The 23,966-nt window shown below is 41.7% G+C and overlaps 1 protein-coding gene across 1 annotated transcript in view; it reads right to left on the bottom strand.

The window, feature by feature from the left end:
* PPP2CA (protein phosphatase 2 catalytic subunit alpha) overlaps positions 1-23,966 on the bottom strand; it is a gene marked incomplete in the record, with an annotated part of 170,984 nt that overhangs the window by 104,692 nt on the left and 42,326 nt on the right. Inside the window, 2 exon segments of the mRNA XM_077473915.1 lie at positions 8,537-8,710; positions 10,191-10,400. Coding sequence (XP_077330041.1) covers positions 8,537-8,710; positions 10,191-10,400 — 384 coding nt within the window.

Here is a 23,966-nt window from a genome sequence, read left to right on the forward strand (position 1 = left end):
TGGTAGTGTGCCATAAGGGCTTGTAGGGGGCTCCAATGCCACCCAAGATACAACACGTCAGATGGCGGTTCCCCTCAGAATTCCTCGTAGTCTCCAATTGGAAGAAGCAGATGAACCTTCCGAGCCATGGGCAGCCATGGGTCATGCCCCAGTCGATGACTGAGGTCAAAACGCGTAAGGCCTGCATTTTTTCTGCTTCCCACATTGCCATTTTTGTTTTTATCCATCACGTGATTTTTATGGATTATCAATTCCAATTTTAAATTTGATTTTCAATAAACTGTTACTTGTTTCACCATGCGAGGTGCCTTAGGCTTTGCCCTCCTTATGGTGACTCCTTACGAGATACCTGGCGCCAAGTTCCACAGCTACCCATGGCTCAGAAGGTTCATCTGCTTCTTCCAGATGGAGACTTCAAGGAATTCCGAGGGAAACCACTATCTGGCGTGTTTTATCTTGGGTGGCATTGGAGCCCCCTACAAGCCCTTACGACACTACCATATGGAGGATGTGTCCAACGCATCTGGTAAGAGTATCCACCTTCTTTAATTTTCTTATAATCCGTTCTCAAGAGGTTCTGAGGTCTGAGAAGGTTGAGAGTCATTTTTTCCAGGATTACCATTTGACTACTCCAGAAGTCCTAAACACACCTCTTTGAAGTTCATGGAGATGGTCTTTACCCCCTTTGGACTTAGACCTAGTGGACTCTTGGTCATTGTTACAGGATTATTTTCACTTTCATTATACTTGCACTTGTTCACATAGGCGTTTTGAAGCGCTGCACTTGTTTATATGTTTTGTTTTAAATCTCAAACACTACCAATGCACAAAATAGAGAAGCCAACACCGAACAGGAGAATCGATCAAAATCAGACCAATAGGAATCAGGACTCAAGAGTGTCCCATCTTCTATAATAAACCTCAAAATGTTTATGGTCAAAATGGTTTCCATACCCCTCCACCCCTTTCGAGGGAGAGGGGCTTATATTAATAAGCAGAGAAGTGAGACAGGCATACCCTAGAAATAATAATTCTCATGTGGGGGGGGGGAAGACATCCCTATTCGCCCTCCCCTACTAGAAATATGGTTCATATTTTCCCTAATGGAAAAATAAATTAGACCATACAGGTCATTATGAAGGTCCCAGTACAAGCTATGCAGGCCCCAAACACCAATCATAGGAACTTTCCCCCGGTCAATAATGGGTATGGGCCTTGAGGATTATTCTGATGAGGAAGATTACCAACATCAAAAATTCATTCAAAAATCAATGGAGCCCTTCTAAAAATAGAGCCCAAAGATTTCGGCAAAGGAAAGGGCAAGGGAAGAAAAATTAGAGGATGTAGGGGAGGAAGGCAAAAACTAGGAGGTTAGTGCAAATTCAAGTTTAACCACTTAAGGACCACCACATGCCAATGTACGTCATCAGAATGGCATGTACAGGCACAAGCACGTACATATACGTGCTTGCCTTCCAGCGGGTGGGGGGGTCCGATCAGACCCCCTCCCGCTGGATGCAGCGGTCCGTTTCGCTGTACTGTCAGTGAAGCAGAAAAACTATCAGAATGATCAGCCTAAATGATTTGATTGGGCTTTTCTCATGTTTTCCAGTCAACACAGATGGGTGGTGAACGTGATGAGGAAATATTGGGACATCCGCAAAGAGGATGTTGTTCTCTGTCCAGTACTTACAGAGCAACTGCAAGTCACTTTTTAGGAAGGTTCAAACTTTGAAGAACATCATTGGGGCAGGAGATGCTGGGTGAGGAGCAGATTCAAAAACCTGAAAGGATTTTTTCCTTGCAGAAAGTGCAAGATGTGCAAGACTTCACAAGTAGCAAGAACATCCCCCTTCTCCTCATCCTCCATGTCCAAACAATATAACAAAGAATTCATTACATGTCAGACCATAGTAGTAACTCGTTAAGTGTACATGGGGATTACAATATGTAGGGAGGACCACATGGACATTAAAACATCCACATTTGTGAAAATTATCCCAATGCATAGTTTATCAAAACATTTCAAATCATTAAAAAAAAAAAAAAAAAAAAAAAAAAAGCCAAGCTTCGGGTATAGAAATATATATTCTCCGCATTGGAGGCGCAGCAATTTGAAGGGACAGATTTGCAGATGTGAAACGCGCTGCTTTTTTGACCTAAAATATTATTCACCTTGGGGCCTCAATATAGAATGGGACAAATTTTATAAACGATAGTTGAGACTGCTGGCGTTTGGCACCTAAATGGTTGCAGGACTCGAGGGTGGGGGGGGAGGAAGTTTCTCCTAAACTACAACAATACTGGGAGATTAATGAGGACTCATCAGCTCAGGTAGTCTGGGACGCATTTAAGGCCAACACCAGGGGAGAATACATTTCAGCGATCAAAGTGGTTCGTTCTGAGATGTCTTGTCATGTTCAGGCACTTGAGGAGGGGGAGGCCAGAGCGGCCGAGGCCTTCTCTGGCTCGCCGACTCCAGATCACTTCAGTCAGCTAGCTGAGGCAAGAAGAGCTTTGTCTCCGCATCTTGCTGCGGCCACACATCTGGATTTGAACTCTCTGGCCGGGAGGATCTTTGAATCTGGGGACAAAAATGGCAAACTCCTAGCAAATTTAGTTGCGGACTCTAGATCACAGACTGTGGTGTCGGAGATCTGTGGGTCTAATGGTCAGACGATCTCTACTCCTGCAATAAGAAAAGATAAGATTGCGCTATGGACAAATTTACCTGTTCGCTAGACAAGTTTAAATAAGTTTAAATGTTAAAATGACTACAATAAAGTGAACTGTGAGGGGTTAAAGCTGCCTGTGCTTGAAACCTATCCCTCAAGATGGGAATAGACTAGAAATCTGAAAAGTGAATTGAGCTTTGGCGCTAAAACCTAAATGGTGTACTAAAAATGCTAATACTCTGCAAATTACATGAAATGAAGCCCAATGTGGGAATTTCACAAATACACTATATACGTGATATTAAAAATATATGTGAATGAAAATGTGTATCCGTTATCTTACAAAACAACCATGCACAAGTGTGGTAAAAAATACAACTAATCTATCACAACTAAAAATATAGGTGCTTTGGCTCACATATATGAGCCAATACTTATACTCTAAAAAGTGACAATCAAAAAGACATTGTGAAAATACCAAGTGAAAACATCAAAAAGATCATGTAATGTCCAATCCAAAATATATTATAATGTCCAACTAAAAATATTTGTTCAAAGTCGCATCATCTAGTTGCTGAAAAAACGCATAAGACTTTTATCAGATAGGAAGGTGAAGCAAGGTGACTGGTGTAAAAAAGGTTAAATTCCTCTCCGGTGCGCCACTCTGTGTTAGAGAAAAAATGTATATATGCGCTCACCAGACATTAAACCCTCAATGGGTTAACCAAGCAGTCACAGTATGAGCCACTGTGCAGCTCTCTCAGGGCTCTGCCACCGCTGTGCTGTGGGGATATTTTACACTCTTCCTTCCGTGAATGGTCCGTTTAGCGTTTGTACATGAAGGGAAACAGAAGTACAACCATGGTGCAATATTGTTGTGTAAACGTACTATGTTTATTAAAATCAGTTTACTCACAAATTCCAAAAAGACAGATCGCTATGAAATATGTTGCGCCGGCGTTACTGCTTGAATAGCAGTGTAAGGTGCACGTCCTAGGCCACGCCCTACGCGTTTCGTCAGAGCGACGTCATCTCTGACGTCGCTCTGACGAAACGCGTAGGGCGTGGCCTAGGACGTGCACCTTACACTGCTATTCAAGCAGTAACGCCGGCGCAACATATTTCATAGCGATCTGTCTTTTTGGAATTTGTGAGTAAACTGATTTTAATAAACATAGTACGTTTACACAACAATATTGCACCATGGTTGTACTTCTGTTTCCCTTCATGTACAAACGCTAAACGGACCATTCACGGAAGGAAGAGTGTAAAATATCCCCACAGCACAGCGGTGGCAGAGCCCTGAGAGAGCTGCACAGTGGCTCATACTGTGACTGCTTGGTTAACCCATTGAGGGTTTAATGTCTGGTGAGCGCATATATACATTTTTTCTCTAACACAGAGTGGCGCACCGGAGAGGAATTTAACCTTTTTTACACCAGTCACCTTGCTTCCCCTTCCTATCTGATAAAAGTCTTATGCGTTTTTTCAGCAACTAGATGATGCGACTTTGAACAAATATTTTTAGTTGGACATTATAATATATTTTGGATTGGACATTACATGATCTTTTTGATGTTTTCACTTGGTATTTTCACAATGTCTTTTTGATTGTCACTTTTTAGAGTATAAGTATTGGCTCATATATGTGAGCAAAAGCACTTTTTACCAAAGCACCTATATTTTTAGTTGTGATAGATTAGTTGTATTTTTTACCACACTTGTGCATGGTTGTTTTGTAAGATAACGGATACACATTTTCATTCACATATATTTTTAATATCACGTATATAGTGTATTTGTGAAATTCCCACATTGGGCTTCATTTCATGTAATTTGCAGAGTATTAGCATTTTTAGTACACCATTTAGGTTTTAGCGCCAAAGCTCAATTCACTTTTCAGATCTCTACTCCTGAGCTAATTTTGGGTGAATTCAGATCCTTCTATGAAAAACTATATGAAGCAGTCCCTGGCTGGCCTGAGGACCGGCGTAGGGAGTTTTTACACTCTCTGCGCCTACCCACTCTTTCGCAGGAGGATCTCGAATTCTTAGACAAAGATTTTACCACCGAGGAGATAGAGGCGGCAATTTGTTCGTTTCCGAGTGGCAAAACACCCGGTCCGGATGGACTACCTGGTGAGTGGTACAGAATGTATGCCTCATTAATTGCACCAAAACTGCTAAAGGTCTTCTCTGAAAGTGAAAAACAGATGTTCTTGCCCCTGTCTATGTACCAGGCACACAGTCCTCATTCCTAAGCCTGGCAAAGACAAATCCCTCTGTACTTCCTATAGGCCGATCTCCTTGCTAAACTAGGATCTCAAAATCTTGACAAAAATATTAGCGATCAGGTTGCGGGCAATTCTTCCATCCCTGGTCAATATAGACCAGACAAGATTCATGTCTGGGAAGTCAACAGATATAAATTTAGGGAGAGTATTCCCACATCTTCAGCTGCCTTCCAGTGAGTCCTCCACGAGGGTAATGGTTTCACTAGACATTGAAAAGGCGTTTGATTCGGTGGCATGGCCTTTTATGTCTTCAGTTCTAGAGGTTATGGGTTTTGGTGCAGAATTTCGTAGGTGGATTGATCTTTTGTATAAGGACCCGACAGCACAGATAAAACTCAATAGTGCTTTGTCCGCACCCTTTTTGGTTGGAAGAGGGACGAGGCAGGGTTGTCCACTATCGCCGGCTCTGTTTTGCCTGGTGATGGAACCCCTTGCCTCGGCCCTTAGGCAGGCGGATGGGGTTAGGGGCATACAGGTGGGAGCCATACATGAAAAAGTAGCTTTATACGCAGATGATCTCACCCTTTTCTTGAATGACCCTGCCCAGTCCCTTCAAGAGACGCTGACCATTCTTTCAAACTTCAGTAGTTGCTTGGGTCTCAGGGTAAACGGGGATAAATCCCAAATTTTACCAATTGATAAGGCTGCAAAGGACATAGCAGACTCCAACCCTCCACTTAATATGGACAGACAAAATTAAATATCTAGGCATTCACATCTCCACATCTACCTCTGACTATTATACCCTTAACATGGAGCCATTGATACAGTTGATGAGGACTAGATTAAAGGCGTGGGTGAATTTGCCCCCCTCTCTCTCTCTCTAATCGGCAGGATCAATTTATTTAAGATGAAGCTCCTACCTACCTCTCTATGTCCTCAGACATGCCCGTCTGGATCCCCAAAAAAGTATTTCGCCTGATTAACTCCATTTTAATTATCTTTCCTCTGGGGAACCGGTCAGCCGAGATTCAGACTGACTGTGCTGCAGAGACCTTGGGGGGAGGGAGGCCTGGCTTGTCCCGATCTCCACTCCTATTTTTTGGTGGCTCTGTTATCCCATGCCCACAACTGGCTGGTCTCTGATGAGTCCAATGCAGCGGTGGCTCTCGAAGCAGCACATCTGGGATCATATGAGGCGCTAAGGAATCTACTTTACCGGGGTACCAGAGCTCCCTTCCCTCTTACAACGGCAATGAGAGCGGTCATACGGGCATGGTTGGTGGCAAAATCAATGCGACCCATGCCCTCTGGACATATATCACCACACAGCCCTCTCTGGTTTAACCCACAATTGCCAGAATTTGGGTCCATTCCTGACCCTAGTGTCTGGGCATGCAAGGGCATTAAATATATAAATCAACTCTGGAAGGCCGACTGCTGTCATTTGACCGGTTGAAACAATATGATTTACCCAACTCACACTTCTTTAGATTCCTACAGCTTAGGCACGCATTTAACACTCCGTTTGATAATGCTCAGGTTGCTTTTTATACATCAACACTGGAAACTCTGCTCAGGGACGAAGCTCTACCAAAGCCCTTATCCACCATATAAAGCGATACTTCCTAACACACACGGGACTAGAAAACCTCCAGGCAAAGTGGGTGGTCGATTTCCCCTCACTAGACGCTGAAGATTGGGAAGAAATCTGGGAGTGTCCCTTTTCACATCTAGTATCAGCTAGAGATAAATTAGTGAAATTTAAAATAGTACATAGGGTTATTTACACGCCCGTGCGTCTGCACAAAATTTATCCACCTATTCCCGCCTCCTGCTGGAGACTTGTGGAACCCTTAGCCCCAGGCCGGGCAATCAGAACCCTGCTAGGATTATTACTTTACTATGCCCGCAAGTCGATAGTACTCAGATGGAAGGCATCATCTGCGCCCTCCTTAAATTTTTGGAAGAGGTTAGTGAATGCAGCTCTACCACTATACAAGGCTACCTACCTGTCCAGCGGTTGTGCCAAAAAATTCCACAAAGTATGGGATATCTGGACAGACTCACTGTCCACTAATGCTGACTCGATGGACGATTAGTATCGTTCCACTAAGTACCCCAATTGTTTATTGGCATCTATGGCCTCATAAACACCCCTGGGTTGCTCAGTCAATAGTTATGGGGAGGGGGGGGGGGGGGAGCGTGAATGCAACTATGTAATTATAATGTACACTTTATCTCCTAAGTATTTACAGTAAGCTTTGTAGGGGATATGTAGAATCGGCAGGTTGATATGAATATTCTACACAGGTGGTTGAGCGTACAGTGGTTTAGGTAGGTATGCATGTTCTATGTAATGCCTTGCCCTTTTGTTTTTTTTGTTTTTGTTTCTCTTAGTTGGCAAGTTGTAGTGACTGAGCCTGGGTATGCCCAATAGGCTCTGTAGTGTTTTGTTCACATCTTGAAATGTCAATAAAGATAACTTTAAAAAAATAAAAAAAATAAAACGATAGTTAAAATGTTTAGTTACCAAAGGGGATATCGTTTTATCAACATCTTTCTCCTCTGTGCATCTCTCGTACATGTCTATTGATATTTATCCTCCGCGGATATTTTTGGATAATTTATATTCATTAATATTGTTGGAACATTTTTTAGAATATTTTCAAATATTAATTTAATGAGAAGTAATATTCCTAGGTAGACCTGATTTTTTTTTTTTTTTTTTTTTATCAGAATGGAATATAACAAACACTTTTGATCGAACGTATGGGTATTTTTGTATATATCATCCTCTTGCCCAACTCATCTTTGGATCATTAGATATTGATAACATTTTTAAATCACTCAATGTACATTTTAAATTTATCAATTCCCTACATACACATATATACATATATACACACACACACACACACACACACACACACACACACACACACTGTGTACATTATACTAGGTTGGTAATTTTTGAATAAGCAGAGAAAAGTAATTTATTCATATGTATAGGTGTATATAGATGGCAGCAGAGCACTGAAGCATTTTTATACCTGAAACTAATGTCTTACATAAAATATTTAGGTTTGACATAATCATCATCTATTTGCAACATGCGTGTTTTCTTTCATGGGCACATATTTTTTAATCAGTTGTACATATAAGCACCATGCTGTTCATCGTGACACTTTGCTTTTATTACACTTCTGTGTCACCTTCTCTTAAAAAAAGAAAAAAAAAAAAAAAAAAGAAAGAAAGGTCAGGCTGGTGTTATGGAGTATCCTCCACTCCCAAGTAGACAGTTGTGTAAACACGTCGGATTGGAGAATCCTTGTAAAGCCAAACAACTGGTCAGACGAATGACATCGCCCCCAGAATATATTTTTCATGCTTGGATTTTCTGCCTTGCTGCAAGTGTAACATTTATAAGCATTTTAGCAGCTGCAGGCTTCACCCGGTATAACTACTTGAAGTCTGGCAATGCATCGCCAACATCGCAGGTTGTCAAGTGGTAAAAAAAAAAATAAAAAAAATAAAAAAAGTTAATAAGTCAGTCAAGTAGCTAACTATACAGGTTATTTTGGCTCAAAAAGGACATGGTATTATTGTGCTCAATTTAAATCCATACCTGACCATCCACTAAGGCAGTTAACGGAAGGTAATCGAACAGGTCTGTAAAGTATTTCCATACATTTGCATTTCCATATTTCCTTAAACATTCATCATAGAAACCATATACTTGTGTAATTTGCCTACTTTCATGATTCCCCCTTAGAATTGTAATACGTTCACGGTAGCGAACCTGGAATGGGAAGAACAAAATATTTCAAAATGCTACAGGCAAAATGTGATGTAACATTTACTTAAAGCTACTGTTATCAGAGTCCTGCTTTCATCTGAACACAAACACTGCTGCAATGAAGGCAATACAAACTGCCTGCTATGAAACATCAAAACAGTTTCTACGTCTGACAACTCAAGAGGACTATAGTTTCAGCCATGCAAGCCATTTATAACCACCCTGAGAAAATGTAATGCAATTCTACTGGGTTGTGTTTATTGCAATATAAGAATGTGCTCAGCCGACAAGCTGCTATGCATTCTTGAACAAATCTGAATTGCCCCATATGTTTGTGCCAAGGCTGTTCCAACAACCATTTAAAAAAAAAAAAAAAAAAAAAAAAAAAAGGGATATGTAATGTTTGTGCAGCAGCCATGAAACCAATTTTTGAGACATATCACAATATTTAATACTAACAATTCTTAAAAGCAGTAAACCATTTCAACCAATCAAAACCCATAGCATATTTGCTTGACTTCAGCTGACTGAATTACAATTTGCTACCCTTTAGAAAATGCACTCTATATACTCATGTAATCAAAGCAGAATTACTTTGGCTAAACAAAGTTTTGCTAGCAGGAAGTTTTGATAGGAGACAAATTCCAGGCACACAGGCTGAAATCAGCTGGTATAGTAGAAAACGTGTGTAAAGCTGCCCGTCCAACAGAAGCTGCTCTCCTGACCCAACTACTGTCAAACGAGCATACTAGCATCCAATCAGTGCTCTCAGCCAATAGCTGTGTCCTGGGTGGGTGGGGGACTTCTCCCTGTCAGGACACAATAGCACAACAAGGGTTCTCACTTGTGTTAATATAGCAATCTGGGGGTTTTTTTTCCTGTTCAATCCAGCAGAAAACTAAAAAAACTATAGTGTGTACAAGGCATCAGGCTGTACGCACACAGGCATGCTAAAAAAGGGCAAGTTCACCTTTAGTGTGCAAGCTCATTCTAGTGGCCAAAATTCTAGCCCTTCAAATTTGTATGCATAATTTTAGCATGCTTCTTGCCATATGTAGATTTGGGGCAATTTTTACACCCCTGAACACCACTCTTAAATCCGGATCTAAACACCACAATATGAAAGGACAACTTGGTTCAAATAGAGCTGCGTTAAGAGGCAAAAAAATAAAAACCCTCTAAAAGTATTTTTACTGCCCATATGTAGGAGGCTTCGGTCTCTGCCAAACACCATATGCAAGAAAATATATCTACTCTGGCTACAGTGCAGTCTTGATCAATATATTTGTTATGGAGAATGTAGCTGGGTGCTGGGGTAGTTACAACAGTGGGCACCCAATGGCAGAAGCAAGAACGCCCTGGACCCAGATAACAGCAGGGGCAAATGCATGCCAGCCAAAATGTTGAGATAAGGGCCTTTGCTTTAAAACTAGGACACTACCACCCTCCTCGCTTCCCAAATATTTCAACTAGTTACTCTTACCTTCAGTGCAACCAGTAGTGTTACAGTTTCCACTGAGTAATAACCTCTATCAACATAATCCCCCATGAATAAATAATTTGTGTCTGGTGATTTGCCTCCAATTCTGAACAATTCCATAAGGTCGTGAAATTGTCCATGGACATCTCCACACACTGTGACCGGGCATCTTACTTCTTGGACGTTTGATTCTTTTGTCAAAATTTCTTTTGCCTGTAAAAAGATAGAACAGAACAGTGTTATTTGTTTTCTACTAGAGATTAAAATACTTGTTAAACCTTGCTGATTTAGACGGCAGTTACTCCTTTCCTGCCCAGACAACCATTGTGCAATCAATATGACAGAAAGAATGCTACAACTAGAAGTTATTAGTGCTATTAGACACATTTGACCACCAGCCCCTTCCCGAGCAAACACTATCATGAAGATGGATGAAGAAAGAAGTTGCCTTTACTACAGAAGGTTTTCTAAAATGACCTGGACAGATTTTTAGCAGCCGTAAAAATTATAAAAATAGGTTAACAGTACTATATTGAACTCTTTCTATAATTAGGATCACACGTCCCATTCTTGTAAAACAGTCAACTGGCCTATTTCAATTAGAGAAAATTAGTCACTGCTGCGTGGTGCACAACACTGAACATGGGGCAGAGAAAGCAAAGGAGAGAGTTGTCCAAGATCAGAAAGGAAATTATAGTCTACATGTCAAAATGGAAAAGCTCCAAACAAACCTTGGTTTGGTTTGTGACATCAGCAAATATAAAAAAATTTACGTTCCACAGGAGTATAATCAACCTTCTAGGACATGGCTGCAAAAGTATACCCCAAATTGAACAGGGTATTGCAAATGACAATGTCCAAAAAGCAATACAAGCTGAACTATATAAAAAAAAAAAAAAAAAAAAAAAAAGCAAAACATCAGTTTCTGGTCCCAACACAGGGTCCCTATGCATGATAGTGAACTCAAAGACCCATTATATCAGTCACACTAAAATGCACATAGGACATTGCTCAATGCTTTTGGGAGAATCTTTTGGGCAGACAAGAATTTTAAGTTTTTGGCAAGTAAAATCAGCTCTAGGATCAGAAAAAATAAAAAGAATTCTGGAATAGGGGGGGGGGGGGGGGGGGGGGGGGTGTGAGTAGGAGGAGGTACTGCAGTGTTAGAAAAGCAAAATCTTAGTTAAAATTCATGGGTTTCCAAAACAGGATAATGACCCAAAATACACAGATAAGAACGCCCAAGGTGGACAGATCTGATTGAGCTGAAACATGCAGTCTGCAGAAAGCACCCATCAAACCAGAGACAGCTGGGGGTGGTTTTCCTACCAGAAGTCTCAGGAAAATGCTTGCAGCGATTGTCTCAGAAGGTGTCATTTTTTAAACCATTTCAGAGAAAATTGTAGGTTTTGTAGAAAGGGGGACATAAGTTTATCCACGATTGACTAGTGAGTGACCGACATCACAATAACAGCTAGGTAAAGCTGAATTTAATTTAAACGGAGCACCACAAACTGAAATTTCTATCATTGTTCATTTTTAAAGTGGAACTTTACCCATAACCATTTGAAAATTAATTTTCTTTAACTGTTCAGCCCCAGAAGATTTTACCCCCTTCCTGACCAGAGCACTTTTTTTCAATTCGGCACTGCGTCGCTTAACAAAAATCAAGCTTTTTGGGCTATAAAGAGAAAAAAATAATAATAATAAATAATTATAAATATTATATTGATTGGTTTGCGCAAAAAAGGGGATAGTTTTATGGCATTTTTATTAATTTTTATTTTTTTACTAGTAATGGCAGAGATCTGTGATTTTTAGCGAGACTGCGACATTATGGCAGACAGACAATTTTGACATATTTTTGGGACCACTGGCATCAATACAGTGATCAATGCTATAAAAATTGCATTGATTACTGTAAAAATGTCACTGGCAGTGAAGGGGTTAACACCAGAGGGCAATCAAGGGGTTAATGCGTTCCCTAGTCTGTGTTCTAACTGAAGGGCGGGAGGGAACTGTGCAGGGGAGATGACAGATCGCTGTTCATACTCTGTATGAACAGACGATCTGTCTCTTCTCCCCTCAGAGAACCAGAAACTTTACACACAGATTTCCGTGTGTCAGCAGCGATCACAGGAGCCCGGCAGTGATTGTGACCACCGGGCATTCACATTGGCCCCTAGTGGCCACAGGGCAAAGCCAAGTTACATAACGTTTTGCCCAAAACGTGCTATTCTGCCGCAGTAAGACTGCAGGAGCTGGTCAGAAAGTGGTTAAAGAAAAGAACACATTCCACATGAATATTTATGCTACCAAATTTAGTGTTTATTTTCTTGCTGGAGGCCACCATTTTGTTTAATCCCAGAGCAGTCACTTTGCCACAAAAGCGGCATCTCACTTTCTTTAATTAAACTGCATACATTTCCATCCTTGATTGTATGCCACAATTAATTTAGAAAAGGCTGACAGTGCTGAAGTTCACAGGATGCCATGAGGGAGAATGAATATTAGGGAGAAAAAGCCAGCCATACATGGATCAAAATCTGGTCAGTGCAGCAAAGACAGGACAAAATGTAATATACGTATGGGCACCCTGGTTGTACAGATGTCAAGCCATCAGACAACTTCTGCATGACAAAACGTCAGGTTCTCTGAATGACCAGTGTCGCCAGCAGGAACAATTTCCCCATCCACCCCAAATGCATGGATGGGGAAATAAGCATGTAGCATTTACTTCCTGGAAATCACCTGCCTTTAGCTCAGGCAACAAAGCAGGATGGTGTGCTTAGCCAAGAAAGCCCCTCTTCCCAATGAAAAAAAAAAAGTGCTCATGAAAACTCCTGGGACGACGACATTTTGACCTAGGTCAGAAAACAAAACAAAGTAGGATTGACTATATCTTCCTATTCATGAAGGCATGCTAGCAGCATAAGGGATTAAAAACTAGTTATTGACAAAGAGAAATTAGTGCCACCCAAAAGGGGAAGCTCCACTTATCTGCACCCGCCATTGGAACTTTGTGCTATCCACTGAATATTTACAATGTATCTAAAGCTACAAAAAAAAAAAAATCAAATTTATTGGAGCATTAAAAATAACTCCATGGAAACTGGACCAGGATCTTTCTATATATCCTTTGTGCATGTGGAATATTCAAAAGGCATTGATGCCTTTTGCCCCTGTGGGTCTCCAGCATAGTACAAGGTGGTTTTGAATGTTATGCAAGGGTATTTTTTTAGTTCCCCATTTTCAACACGTGCATTCTAAACGTGATATCAGACTCTTTTCTCTGATAAACTTACCCATGTATGTACCCTAGAGATCGCTTAACATACACTGGTTGTTATCCTCCTGAGGAAGACAGTTGAAACATCACTGCTCTGGACCCATGCACTTGGGACCATCAGGCTTCATTCCATTGTCCATTAACACTCAGTGCTTAAAAAAGTGGTTGTAAACCCCTTTTCACCTTAATGCATCCTACCCATTAAGATGAAAAAAAAAAAAAAAAAAAAAAAAAAAAAAAAAAAACCTGACAGTGGCCGGCCCTCCAGTTTTACTCACTTGAGCCCTTTGTTCCCTCGGCGGAGAAGCACTCTTCCTCTCTGCCCAGGGTTTTCGGCTCTTGATTGATTGATCGCAGCGCAGCAATTGGCTGCCGCTGCTGTCAAATGGCACAGGTGCCAGGGCCAAGTACAGCATTCTGTGTCTATAGACGCAAATGCTGGACTTAGGAGCCCTTCTCCCAGGGGGTTTACCGATGAGAGGTGCAGCCACGAGAGCCGCCAGGGGAATGATTGGGGGCCACAATGCAAAAAACTATCTGCACAGGTGGGGGGGCATGCATTTTTTTAATAAAAATAGCCACTGCGAGTGTTTACAAGCCCATTAAAGTGGTTGTATAACCACACATGTAAGAAAAACAAAAAGGCATAATGAGCTAGTATGAAATACTGTAGAACAAGGTCCTCGTATCATAGCTGCCGTCAGCAGCTGCATGCTGCTTGAATATCTCCTAAACCATACAGGTTTAGATTTTTTTTTTTTTTTTTAACCTACAGGTATACCCTTATTTTTTTTTAACTACAGGTAAGCCTATAAGGCTTACCTGTAGGTAAAAGAAATAAGGGTATAAAACCCACTTTAAGTGATATGCTTATGCTCATTTTTATGCATTTGTGATATTTTGTAAACTGTCCCACAGTTTCCATGGGGTTATTTTTAATGTTATTCCAACAAAATATTGAATTTTATCCTTGAGATTAATTATAATTAATCACTCTATATTCTGTGGATATCAAAGCCCCCCCCCCCCTTCTGTGGGATAATATCTAAAATTATTGACTGATAAAGGTGGACTGGAGTAATTTTTCTCCTTCACAGATGGGCTGCACTGAAGGGTACCGATGAGGTGGTACCAATATGCAGCACTGATAATCAAGCTGGGTGAGAGTAGACGACATATCATCCCAGATTGAGGCAGCTGCTGCCCGCCAATTGACAATACGGTGGGTGGGAGGTGGTTACGGTTAAAACCTAACCTTCTGTTGGGGTTAGCTTGTTTATATCTTGGCAGGAGAAAGGCTCCAACAGCTTTGTTTGCCTGACCCTTTGCTTCCAAAGGCTCCTGTGTTGCTAGACCATTCTCTGGAGCCTCGGTTTAAGTCCAAGGTCCTTTGATGTCAAGGCAGACTAAATGAGTTGCAGAGGCAGCCCCACTACAAGAAATTAGTTTTCGTTTTAGTTTTTTTATGTTAGGTCACACTTACCAAATATACTGCTACAGCAGGGCTCGACAAACCCCGGGCGCCAGGTCGCATTTGCGACTAGAATTCGCATACTGGCGCCTGGGCAACACAGCTGGGGTATCCGGCCTCCGTGTGGACCCCGAACTCCGCCGTGCGATTGCATCGGGCCGCGCTGGCCAGTAATTGAGGCCGCGGCTTTCTAAAGTCTTTCCGTAGTCTGGCGCCATCTTGTGGTGGATGTTGAAATTACAACCCCTTCCAATAATGCTAATCCTAATGGAGCTTCAAAGCCCTGCCTGGCGCCTTTTGCCCAACGATGTGTGGTGGCTGGTTGAATAATATTTTATATATATATATATATATATATATATATATATATATATATATATATATATATATATATATATATATATATATATATATATATATATATATATATATATATATATATCTCTTGTATTTTTATTTTTTTAAAGTAAAAAATTTATTATTTGTAATCCTACCTGCTTGGCCCCTTTCACAAGGGCTGCCTGATCAGGTTCACCTGTCAGTTTTTCAGGTGGACCTGATCGAACCCTTAGCAGGGATATGGCAGTAAATAAGCGGGAATATGGCGGAAATAAAAGTCACATTTTGTTAACCACTTCGTGCCCGCGCTATAGACAAAAGATGTCTACAGCGCGGACACCAATTGCCAGGAGGGCGTCCCTGGACATCCTCCTGTTAACTTCCCCTCTACACGCCGCCATGGGCGCGCATCGGGGAATTTCTGTGTTGGCCGTGTCCCTTGGATACAGCCAATCACAGATCATGCTAAATGGCCAATCACAGCGGCCATTTAGCACTCGAGCGGTGTGTCCAATGGGAGGTGATCTCATATGTGGGGGGCTGGGGGCTATCTTCCCCTCGCTCATCTCCATGTCAGGACAGGGACAGGTCCAGATCGCCGTCATGGACCTGGCTCCTAACTTTAGCTGGCTCCTAGATTCCAAGCAGATTTGTCAACCCCTGTGCTACAGGAAGCCACAAGGCAGACTCCCACTAGATGTAGTCACTATAGTACAGCATTACATGCTAATTTTTACAATTCCCAATTCTCTCAGATTTACGCAAGAATTGCTCCAGCTTTGATGAAATGCTTCTAACCACTTAGAGATCACCAGTCGTCACACATTGGCAATTTGAAGAGGAATATCATTATGGCAGGCATAATCCCGGTAGCCTCTTCTTCAGCAGCCACCCCTCCTTGGCTTACCGGAGCCATCCTCTCCCCTCTGTGGTATGGGAAATGAGTGAAGGGGAAGATGGCCCCCACCTGGCTCCATATGATTGCAGAGGGTGCGACATCAAAGTCACTTCTGCCCACAGCTCTTAAAAGCAGCTTTTGTTTTTATTTAATTTTAATGTAAATGAGATTGGAGGTCTTTTTTGACCCCAGATCTCATTTAAAAAAGGAGGTCCCGTCAGGCCCCCCTGATTGCCCCTAGTTAACCCTTTCACCACTGATCACCGTATAAGTGTTACGGGTGACTCTGGTTAGTTTGCTTTTTATAGCATCAGGGCACCCACCATTTATTACCCAATAAAGGTTTAACCCCCTGATCACCCGGCGGGTGATAATTAGGTTTTAGGGTCAGGGTCTGCGTTGCCCCAGGCAGCGCTAGGTTAGTGCCAGTACCGCTAGCACCCACGTGCAAAGCATAAACCTCCCCGTAGTGGTATAGAATCTGAACAGATCAATATCTGACTGATCAGATCTATACTAGCGTCCCCAGCAGTTTAGGGTTCCAAAAAACGCATTGTTAGCGGGATCAGCCCAGATACCCGCTAGCACCTGCGTTTTGCCCTTACACCCAGCCCACCCAAGTGCAGTATTGATCGATCACTGTCACTTACTAAACACATAACTGCAGCGTTCGCAGAGTCAGGCCTGATCCCTGCCATCGCTAAAAGTTTTTTTTGGTAGCGTTTTATATTTAAATCCGGAAGGCAGTGCTTGGTTTTCGGGGTCCCGTACGTGGCTAGGCTCCCAAAAAGTCCCCCAAATGTGGTACCCCCGTACTCGGGAGAAGCAGCAGAATTTATTTTGGGGTGTAATTTCACTTATGCCCATAGCATGTGTGAGCAATATATCATTTAGTGACAACTTTGTGCATTAAAAAAAAAAAAAAAAAATTGTAATATTCCTGCAACTTGTGGCAAAAAAAAAAAAAAAATACAAATAAAAAAATAAATAAAAAATATTTCATGGACTCAACATGCCTCTCAGTAAATAGCTTGGGGTGTCTACTTTCCAAAATGGGGTCATTTGGGGGGGCGTACGCGGCCAGACTCCCAAAAAGTCCCACATATGTGGTATCCCCATACTGAGGAGAAGCTGCAGAATATATTTTGGGGTGCAATTCCACATAACTATGGCATGTGTGAGCAATATATCCTTTAGTGACAACTTTTTGTAAACTTTTTTTGTGTCATTATGCAATCATTCATTGGGACAAAAAAATAAAATAAAATTCAATGGGCTCAACAAGCCCCTCAGCAATTTCCTTGGGGTGTCTACTTTCCAAAATGGGGTCACTTGGGGGGAGGGGGGGCTTGTACTGCCCTGCCATTTTAGCACCTCAATGATAGGCAGTCATAAATTAAAAGCTGTAAATTCCAGAAAATGTACTCTAGTTAGTAGACGCTATAACTTTTGCGCAAACCAATAAATATCCGCATATTGAAATTTTTTTTTTTACTAAAGACATGTGGCTGAATAAATTTTGCCCTAAAATGTATGACAAAAAAAAAAAAAAAAAAAAAAAAAAAAAAAATCGCTGAGGCAATCAATCAAATACCATCAAAAGAAAGCTCCATTTGTGGGAAGAAAAGGACGCAAATTTCGTTTGGGTACAACATTGCATGACTGCGCAATTACCAGTTAAAGCAGTGCAGTGTGAAATTGTAAAAAGACCTCTGATCCTTAGGCTGACAATTGGTCCGGGGCTGAAGTGGTTAAACAGTAATATGCGATTTGGGCTGGATTACAGTGGCTGTAGTCTGATAATGACCTATTATAATGGACTAAATGAAAGCATCAGAGTGGGAGAGTACTTCCTCTTTAAAGTGGTAGTAAACCCGTTGAAATTTTTCATACCTGCAAGGGAAAAGGCATAACGAGCTAGTATGCGCCGCATACTAGCTCATTATGAAATACTTACCTTAGAACAAGGCCCCATGTTCCCTCGGCATGTTGCAGATTTTGCGGCTTCCGGCGCTGAAAGTGACGATATCATCACTCCCGCGGAAGATTTCTGTCTGGCTTCTGCCGGGCTTCCAGCCCAGAAACCCCTGTGTGCATGCTCCGCTGCAACCAGCAGCTCATTGACAGGGGAATATCTCCTAAAACATATAGGTTTAGGAGATTTTTAATTTTTTATTTTTAAAGCCTTATAGGCTTACCTGTGAGTGGAGGAGAAGGAGAAGGAGAAGGAGAAGGAGAAGGAGAAGGAGAAGGAGAAGGAGAAGGAGAAGGAGAAGGAGAAGGAGAAGGAGAAGGAGAAGGAGAAGGAGAAGGAGAAGGAGAAGGAGAAGGAGAAGGAGAAGGAGAAGGAGAAGGAGAAGGAGAAGGAGAAGGAGAAGGAGAAGGAGAAGGAGAAGGAGAAGGAGAAGGAGAAGGAGAAGAAGAAAAAGGAGAAGAAAAAGAAGAAAACTGCTTTAAGGACCAGCCTCATTTTGGAATTTAGGCGTTTACATGTTTAAAACAGGTTTTTGGTGTTAGAAAAAAAATATATATATATATATATATAAATGTTTGGGGGTTCTAATACCCTAGAGCAGTGATGGCGAACCTTGGCACCCCAGATGTTTTGGAACTATATTTCCCATGATGCTCACGCACTCTGTAGTTGAGCATCATGGGAAATGTAGTTCCAAAACATCTGGGGTGCCAAGGTTTGCCATCACTGCCCTCAAGAATAAAATTGCAGCCATTGAAATACTTATTTTCACCCCGTATTTGCGCTGCGGTCTTACAAGCGCACTTTTTTGGGGGGAAAAATGCACTTTAAAAAAAAAAAAAATCATCATGCCAGACTTCCGGTGGAGAGGAGTGTGCAAGTGAATGAGCAACTGATGCTGTCTCCCCCGCTTTTGTTAGGAAGCAGTCTCAGTGTGATGTCTGATCTACTTTTCCCAAGCCCCCAGATGGTGATGATCGAGTGACTGGTTAGCGGCAAGCCTGTGGGTACCCTTGGCAAAGCTGGAACGGTCCTATTAACATTGGGAGGCACCCCAACAGATCAGAATCAGGACCCACATAGACCTCCGGATAAGGAAATAGCAGTGGCCAGGGAAGACGAGGAAACCGGGTATATAGCCAATAAGGGGGAAAACTACCTGAGGAAGAGCAGGCAGAAAAGGGGGGGAAAAGGCCAGGACCCCATAGGATCCCAGGCAGACACACCAAGGAAGGAAACGGTAAAAGAGACTGCCGGATAATCCCACTATGACAGAACAAAAGGAAAGGGCCCTGGGGGAGTAGAGCCATAAAGTATAAATCTAGAATGGGACCTTAGAGAGCATATAAAAGCCCTCCCCACGAAGGCGGACATTCAACAGTTAATAGCTACAGTAGAGAAATCATGCAAGCAAGCAGTGGAAGAATTAAGGGAGGAGGTGGTGGCACTGGGTAACAGAGTGGAAGGAATTGAAAATACCCACGAAGAGATTGCACAGGCGGTAGCAGAGGCCCAGGATACTATTAAATACCATGAGGAAGTAATGAATAACTATAGAGACCAAACGGACGAATTTGAGAACAGGGACGGGCGCCAGAATATACACATACGAGGACTACCTGAAAAATACCATAGTAGTGATCTGCCAACAGTGGTTCAAAAGTTATTTTGTCAAATTATGGGAACAGCTGCGCCTGAATTTATTGAAATGGATAGAGTTCATTGTGTCACCTCTTATGGTATTCAGAACAAAGATAAGCCTAGGGATGCGATATGCAAATTGCATAAGTATACTATAAAAGAAACAATAATTAGGATTGCACGGGATATCCCTACAATTGAATATGAAGGAGCTCATATCCTTTTGTTCCCTGACATATCCCGCCGCACATTAATGCAGCGTAGAATGGTCCGACCATTATTGGAAGCCTTGCAGGCAGCGGATATTAGGTACCGATGGGGGTACCCCGTTCGCTTAATAGCATCAAGGAATGGGAAAACAGCAGCACTCCACACCAGAGACGACTTAAAAGAGTTCTTGGAAATATTAGAACTTCCACCCATTGATTTTCAGGACTGGAGAATAGTTAATGTTAAATCGCCCATGCAACGCCCTGAGCCCTGGTTTCAAGCGGCAGGAAAAGGCTAACGAAAGACCTTAGTATAAGAAAGGGAGGGGGGGGGGGGAAGGAAAGGGGAGGAGGAAGGGAGAGAAGAGGGAAGAGGGAGGAGAGAAAGGGCTTGCTATACATTAATGCTAGGCTCCTCCTTTTCACCCCCTCTGGGTCCTTTTCTCCTTCTCCCCCCCGCCTTCTCCTTTCCTTTTTCTGTAGTAGAATATAGAAGGTAATGGGGAGATGGAAAGAGGGGGAACTTAGCAAAGAGTCAGGGAAAGAGGGGGGGGGGGGGGGGAAGGTAGGGAAAAGAAGAGAGACTCCATAAGAAATAGAAATAAGCGAAGCCAGGAGGGAGTAGGGGGAGGTTTGGGTCAGTTCTCAAACTCACTACTTAAGTTTGTTGCATTTTTTTTTTCTCTCCAATTAGGTGGGTCCCGTTGAAAGGGACTGACTAATCTGCGATATGCAGGAGGGGGGGGGGGGGCTCGGGAGGAGCAAGGAGCAACCAAGCGGGCTCACCCTACTGATAGTTGGTACATTTTACTAAGTAAAGTGTTAGGTTGTGGTTGGTACGGAACTTTTCTGATGCTTTTTTGTAGGTGCACATGGAGGTGGGGAAGACGAGACACTCAGCAACAGGTTAAGAATGGTATATATTCATTTAGATTAAAGAAATGGCTAAAGTATTAAAAATAATGACTTATAACATAAGGGGATTGTGCTCACCCCAAAAAAGGGGCCGTTTATGGCAGGAATTAAGCCATCAAGCTGTAGATATGCGTTTCCTGTAAAAATAAAAATAAAAAAAAAAATAAAAATTTTACGTCAGGATCTGTACCAAGGCTACAGTTATTCCCATATAACTAGTGGTTCCATGCAGTATCGCCCATTGCGAGAGCTAGAGGAGTATCGATAGCCTTTGGGAACACGCGCCTCCTGACATCTATAGTGGTGAATATAGATCCAGAGGGGAGGTTCCTCTTTATTAAGGGAATACTGCATGGACAAGGGTACACATTTGCTTCGATATATGCTCCAAATACTCACACAGTTGACTTTTTGGAAAAGACACTGAAAGCGTTCGAGAATCAAGAACCCTTCCCTAAATTTTTCTGAGGGGATTTTAACATTGTTGATACTAAACTAGATACAACAACAGGGAAAACATCATTATCACTTAGAGCACTTAAACATGTAAAAAAATTATTCCGAGCTTTACATCTGGTAGATAGTTGGAGGGCATTAAATGGAGAAAGAAGAAACTAGTTACTATTCAAAGAGCCATAATGCCTATTCCAGGCTGGATTGGATCTTGGTAGACCAATATTATCTAGAATATGTAAGAACAGTAACCATTGAGCCAATTACGATCTCAGATCATGCCCCGGTAGTGGCGGTGATTTCACCTGCATACGTGGGTCATAGGGAACGAACGTGGAGATCAAATGAATCACTATTGGACGATAAAAAAATATTAGAGGACCTACAACACAAATTGGTGGAGTATTTTGATTTAAATACATCAGGACGTATCAAAGCAAACTGTGTGGGAAGCCCACAAGGCGGTAGTTAGAGGAGAATAGCGCATGGAACACGAGTTAAAAGGGAAGAGAAAAAAAAAAAAAAAAAAAGAAGATAGAAGATCAGCTGGAAAAAATAAAATGAGTTGGAGATCAAACATAATATCACTTGTGAACCAGGAGATGCCAGGCGGCTGGAGATTTTGAGGGAGGAGCTCTCCAGGTGCATGGACAGAAGGGCCAGGGATAAAATACAGATTCTTAGCACACAGGTTCTATGAGCATGGGAATAAATGTGGTCAATTACTGGCTGGACAAAAAACAAAAAACGAACTTTCCCACATTCACGAGATTAGAGTGAATAACAAACAAGTAAGGGATACGAAACTAATAGCTACGGAATTTCAACAATTTTATAAGGGGCTATATGATATTCAACCCATCTTGAGTCAGGCGGAAGATAGGGGGGAGGGTAGAAGAGATGAGAACATATATTAGCAGTTCCACAATACCAACGTTTCCCCCTAGGATAATAGAAAAATTAGAAGGACCAATAACTAAAGAGGAAATAAACGCAATAGAGAACCTGCTGATGGGGAAAAGCCCAGGACCCGATGGGTTAACAAATACATATTATAAGAAGTTTGCCCAAATTTTAGAAACACCCTTATGTAGATATTTCAATAAAATTACAGCATCTAATCCAATGTCTTCAGAAGCACTGCTAGCATATATAACAGTTCTACCAAAACCTGGGAAGGACCCACAGGAATGTGCCAATTATAGACCCATAGCCTTGCTCAATTCAGATACTAAATTAATGGAAAAAAAATCATAGGCACTAGAATACAGGAAGAGGTAATACAGTTGGTCCATTGTGATCAAAACGGGTTTTATGAAAGGCAGAGAAACCAAAGATAATACCATATGAGCCTTACACATACTCTATTGGATGCAAAATGGTCCAGATAAGCTACCTAGAACAATGCTATCAATGGATGCTGAAAAGGCATTCGATAGAGTGGATTGGGATTTTATGAAGGAAGTGCTGAAAGTAATTGGTATGGGAGAGCGAATGATGGGATGGATAGCAGCCTTGTATGCAAAACCTAGAGCAAGAGTCAAGGTAAACGGTCAGGCTGCTTTGACATACGAAATCGCACAAGACAAGGGTGTCCTCTATCCCCAATACTGATTGCCTTGACTCTGGAACCATTTCTGTGCAGGATGAGAAAATAAGGGAATAAAAAAGGGATTAGAATAGGATCTGAAGAGCACAAGGTATCAGCATATGCTGATGATCTACTATTCTATCTTTCAGAACCACATGGATCAAATAATGGCACTAATGGAGGAGGTTCAGAGATATGGAAAACTGTACAACTTTAAAATAAACATGGAAAAATCCATAATATTACCCTGTCATGTACCACCATTAATGTCAATGTTAATGAAGAATAACTTTCCATTTATGTGGGAAAAGAAATTATATTATTTAGGAGTACATATCACGGCAAAGGCCAAATCTCTATATGAACTTAATTATGGATCTCTAATAACAGAAATAACTAAATATTTAAATAGGTGGAAGGGTCATCCGTTGACATGGTTCGGAAGGATAAATAACTTGAAAATGAATATAATACCTAGAATAATATACATTTTATATACCGTACCTATATCAGTGCCCCAGGTCTTCAAGAGACTACGTAAAATGTTTATATATCTTTTATATGGAATGATAAAAGCCCTAGGATAGCATATGATATCCTGCGCAAAAATAAGAAGGAAGGTGGAATAGGGCTTCCAGATATCTTTATGTATTACAAAGCAATGTCTATGGTACGAATACTAAACTGGTGCCATGACTCCTTAAATAAGGCATGGATCTCGGTAGAAGAAAGTATGGCGGGCAGAAATCTAGCAGGGGCCCCATGGATACAAGCCACGAGTAGAGCGCTATCAGAGTGGACATCACCATTAACACGGAACACGTTAGCAGTATGGGATAGAATGAACAAAAATAGAAAATATGCTCCATGCACATCACCGCTAGCCCCATTAGGTGGATACCCATGGTTTCCACCGGGGGAAGAAAAGGGAGCATTAGGTTCCTGGGGCTCAGGGGGGAATACAAGGTATTTAAGACATGCCCCATTAGGAAGTTTAC

The sequence above is a fragment of the Lithobates pipiens genome, unplaced genomic scaffold, assembly GCF_037356315.1.
Source record: "Lithobates pipiens isolate NorthernLeopardFrog02 unplaced genomic scaffold, aLitPip1_a1.2 Scaffold_8, whole genome shotgun sequence".
Classification (NCBI taxonomy): Eukaryota; Metazoa; Chordata; class Amphibia; order Anura; family Ranidae; genus Lithobates; species Lithobates pipiens.